The 4,107-nt window shown below is 28.6% G+C and overlaps 1 protein-coding gene across 1 annotated transcript; it reads right to left on the bottom strand.

The window, feature by feature from the left end:
* Positions 1–880: 880 nt before the first annotated feature.
* On the bottom strand, positions 881–2,573 carry LOC8261020 (heavy metal-associated isoprenylated plant protein 26). Its single transcript, XM_002534373.4, has 2 exons — positions 2,304–2,573; positions 881–1,421 (listed from the first exon to the last, which is right to left on the bottom strand). Exons 1-2 carry the CDS (start codon positions 2,382–2,384, stop codon positions 1,038–1,040), a joined length of 465 nt encoding a protein of 154 aa, XP_002534419.1. The 5' UTR covers positions 2,385–2,573; the 3' UTR covers positions 881–1,037.
* Positions 2,574–4,107: the final 1,534 nt, after the last annotated feature.

Here is a 4,107-nt window from a genome sequence, read left to right as displayed (position 1 = left end):
GAAGAATGTTTTAAAATTCTATATTTAATATTTTAAAAAGTTTTTTTATCTCACATTGTTTTTAAAGTAAAAAATTATGCTTTAGTTTATAAATAAATCTTTTTCATTGAACTCGCGCATATAAGAATTGGATCAAACGTCCAATTCAAGTGTAAATTTATGAATTTTCTTCATACACGCAAAGTCAATTTTTAATAATTAATTATTTGTTCATTTATTCTTATCTTAAAGCATCCATATTTTAACTTAATTTTTTAAGTTAGCAATACTTTAGCCACCGGCATATTTTATCTGTTCTAACATTCGACTGTTGGAGAGAAAATTTTCTATTTTTTTTTTAAATGTCGTATTATAACGTTATAATTTTGACTCTATAAGTACATATCGTTAGTAATTTTGATAGACACTATGACTTTCTCCTTTCTTTTTTTTTCTTCTTCTTTTTATCTATTGAATTATAAAGGTTATTAAAGTTAATTCTTAAAGATAATACCATTTTGCACTCCTTAAGCTCCATCGGATCTCTTCTTACCTAATAAATTTTATTTATCAAATAATAAGTTTAAATTTAATTTATAATTTTTATAAAAATTCTTATTTAAAATCCTTCTATCCAAATTCAATATGAGTCATTTATTTTTAGGTACAGTCGATTGAATATGCTTCATTTCTCATTTTTATACTTACTTTTGGTCTTCCATTAAAGTAAACTTATTATATGTTTAGTATGGGATGCTTATATTTTATCCTAAACTTTTGTGAATTTGTCCTAAGATATGCAAATTACACCACACACAACTATACAATTTGGATCTTTTTCTCTTTCTTGTTTTAAAGTTCTTTTCTTACAAAAAAAAGTGCTAATGTTGACACACAAAACTCATAAATCAAACTAGATAATTTCACAAAAACCCAATCATACAAACCCACAAAAAAAAGGAGAAAATTAAACCCAAAACTATAAGCCCTAAAACCTAATTGGCAACACTTAATTATGATAATAACAATAACAGCAATATATCATCTATCCTAATGGATCACATGATAGAACAAGCTTGTGGATTCTCATCACTAAAAGCAGTGGTGTATCGAACTTCAGTGGAGCTAGCACGTGCGAGCTGAGACACTTGTGGGTCTTCTGCTCTTCGCACGTACCCAGATGGTGCTTTCTTGTCATATACCCCAGGAGCGTAAGGGTGGGCCACCACATCATATGGCACGTATGGCCATAATTCTGCCCTCTTACCCGTTCGATGAGCTACGCGGGCCACCACCTTCGATGGGTCCACATATCCGACGACTGTCAGCTTATTTGATTTCCTGTCTACGTCTACTTGTTTTACTCCTTTCATTCCTTCCACTGCTCGTTTCACTTTGCGTTCGCATCCTTCGCAGTCTATTCTAACCTTAATCTCCACCGTCTGATCATAAGAATAATAATTCAGCCTATCAGACAATCAGCAGCACATGCATTACAGCACAAGTCATCTACTATATTCCGAATGTTCTGTCACTTGCTAAAAGACCAAAATGCCCTTCCCTTTTAGTATTGCTATGAGCACTAATCAGTGCACAATCTTTATTCTTAACCGCTAATTATTGTAATGATTCCTTCTTATAATTTCTGTTTGGCAAAATGCAATGAACTTAATGATTATCTCATACAATTATAACAGAAGGAAATTCCTAGCAAAACTAATTGATTCATATAACAAAATACAAAATTTATATTACAGTCGTCTAATTTATTTGATATAATTTATGTTTCTGTTTCTCGAATTTAAGATGTTTATGTTTAGAATATAAGAAGAAAAATAAAATTAAACTGTGAGTTATTAGATTTAATTTTCATTTCAAAAGTTGTTGTTGCTTTCAAAAGAAAAACAAGAGTAACCAAGTACAGAAGTGCCAAAATTTAGTACGGGGAGCTACTAAATTCAACTGGAAAAATACAATAAAATCTCTGTTGTAAATTCAATTATCCAAAAATAATAAAAATTGAACAGAGAATACTGTAAAGAGAAGCTGAAGAATTGTACAGGGGAGATCTGAGTTTGGTTTGGGATTTTCAAAAGAAGCATCAAATTAGTTAAAAGGAAAAAAGAACAAACACACACCAAGGAAAGACAATAAGAAAAAAAAAATTTAAAAAAAAAAGCGGGTAATTGTTTAATATGCTAAGCGAGCATTTCTAAACACACTAGCATTACGAAAAATAAGCTCGGAACTGAAATACTGCAGAAAAGAAAAAAGGAAAAAAGAAAAATCATCAAGAAGTTAAAAGAGAAAAGGAAGAAGCATACCTGCAATTGCTTGCGTTTCTTGTGTTTAGAACTGCCGTGGGAGCAGTCAAAGAGATGAGAAAAATGATCAAGAGCACCCATATTAATTATTTCCCTTTTCTCTCTTCTTTTTCTTTTTCTTTTTCTTTGATACTGCAAAAAAGGATATTCTATCTTACAAGCACTCCAACTACAATGAAATCAATAAAAACGACTTTTAGAGTATTAAGCAGCAGAGCATGCGATAGGCAGTGAATGAGTCCTGAGAGGAGGAATGGCATCTCCTTTTATATAAGAACTTTTGGTCTTCGTTTTAAGAATCTGGGTCGTCAGATCTATTTAATTCGAAATTGTTTTCTTCCTCTACTAAGGGGTAAAGTTCATCTCGGTTTCTGCCACGTGTCCCTTTTAGACTTGGATTATTATGCCAATAAATATCGACGAGGCGATCCATGCACCACCGACCCTCCCTTTGTTTCGTGGGTCCCCTATTATAATTTTTGGCGCGATATGGGAGGTGACTTTCACGCGCCTCGTCGACCTGAAAATCAGTTATGGTTATCAATGCGAACATGATATTTTTTCTGGGAATGGTGGGGCCGGAGCTTTATGCTGGGGTCCACATGTGAAGGCTGGAAGCAGCAGCAATTGGGAAACGAAGGTGACTTGAGTGGCTGTGGATGGTCCCTTGCCCTTTAACTTTGAGATTAATACACTAATAATGAATAATCATCATTAAATTTTGGCTAATTATTAATGTGGCCAAATACATGTGAACACCTCACTGATTAATTTGGTTTACTACTATTAATATAGGCAGGTACCTTATTGGATACCTGTACTTTAAAACAAAACTCAATTGATAAATTGGAAATTTCGACCGCTACAAAATTTGCAAAGGCTAAAGTTTCATGACAGAAAAAAAAGTATATTTCACTTTATTCGTTAAGATTTCTTTTTTGTTTTGTTTCGGTTGCTAGCACTATTAATTTTTCTTGTCTTTGGAATGTCTACAGATTGAATTTGTTAACTAATTTATTATCCATTTTACTTTAAAAGGGCAAATAAATTAGAGGCTAACAGTAGTACATATGTCACATAAATAGAATAACCACTAGTCAAATTAAATGTTGTCACCGATTATATTTGTCTAATAAATATGTTTATTAATGAAATTTTTATTTATATCATTCTCTGTCTCACGTACTATTTGAATTCAATGACAATATTTAAATTTTATTATTCATTATATTAAATATTAATTTATGAATTTTAATATACTTTAATTTATTTATTATTTTTAACATATAAAATTTAAATTTATATATAATTTTTTATTAATTTATTGATTAAGAAATTACACTCCTAATTAAACATTAAATCTAATCTTAAAAAGTAATATCTTAATTATATTTAATATTATATTTAACTAATAAATTATTTTTTAATCAAATAATATTATTACTAATTTTATCCTAAAAATTATCATATTAGTTATATTTTAATATCATATTAACTAAAAATTAATTTTTAATTAGATAATAATTCTAAAAAATAACATTTTAAATTATATTTTAATATCATATTCAATAATAAATTAATTTCTTAATTATATAATAAGTTTTTAATTTTAAAAATAGTAATATCAGTTATATATTAAGCTGTATAATACTAAAATTAGTTAATAAATATTCTAAAATAATTTTTATATTATTATTCTAATAAAGTTTTTAAAGAAATTAAGAATGACATTTAAAAATATTTAGTTGCTATTAATTTTAAAGATTTTATAAATTAATATTAAATATTAAATATTTTATTAAAT

Source organism: Ricinus communis, chromosome 8 (genome assembly GCF_019578655.1).
Source record: "Ricinus communis isolate WT05 ecotype wild-type chromosome 8, ASM1957865v1, whole genome shotgun sequence".
In the NCBI taxonomy this organism is placed as follows: Eukaryota; Viridiplantae; Streptophyta; class Magnoliopsida; order Malpighiales; family Euphorbiaceae; genus Ricinus; species Ricinus communis.
Note: the sequence above shows the minus strand (reverse complement) of the source record. Positions and strands in the feature narration are given on the sequence as shown.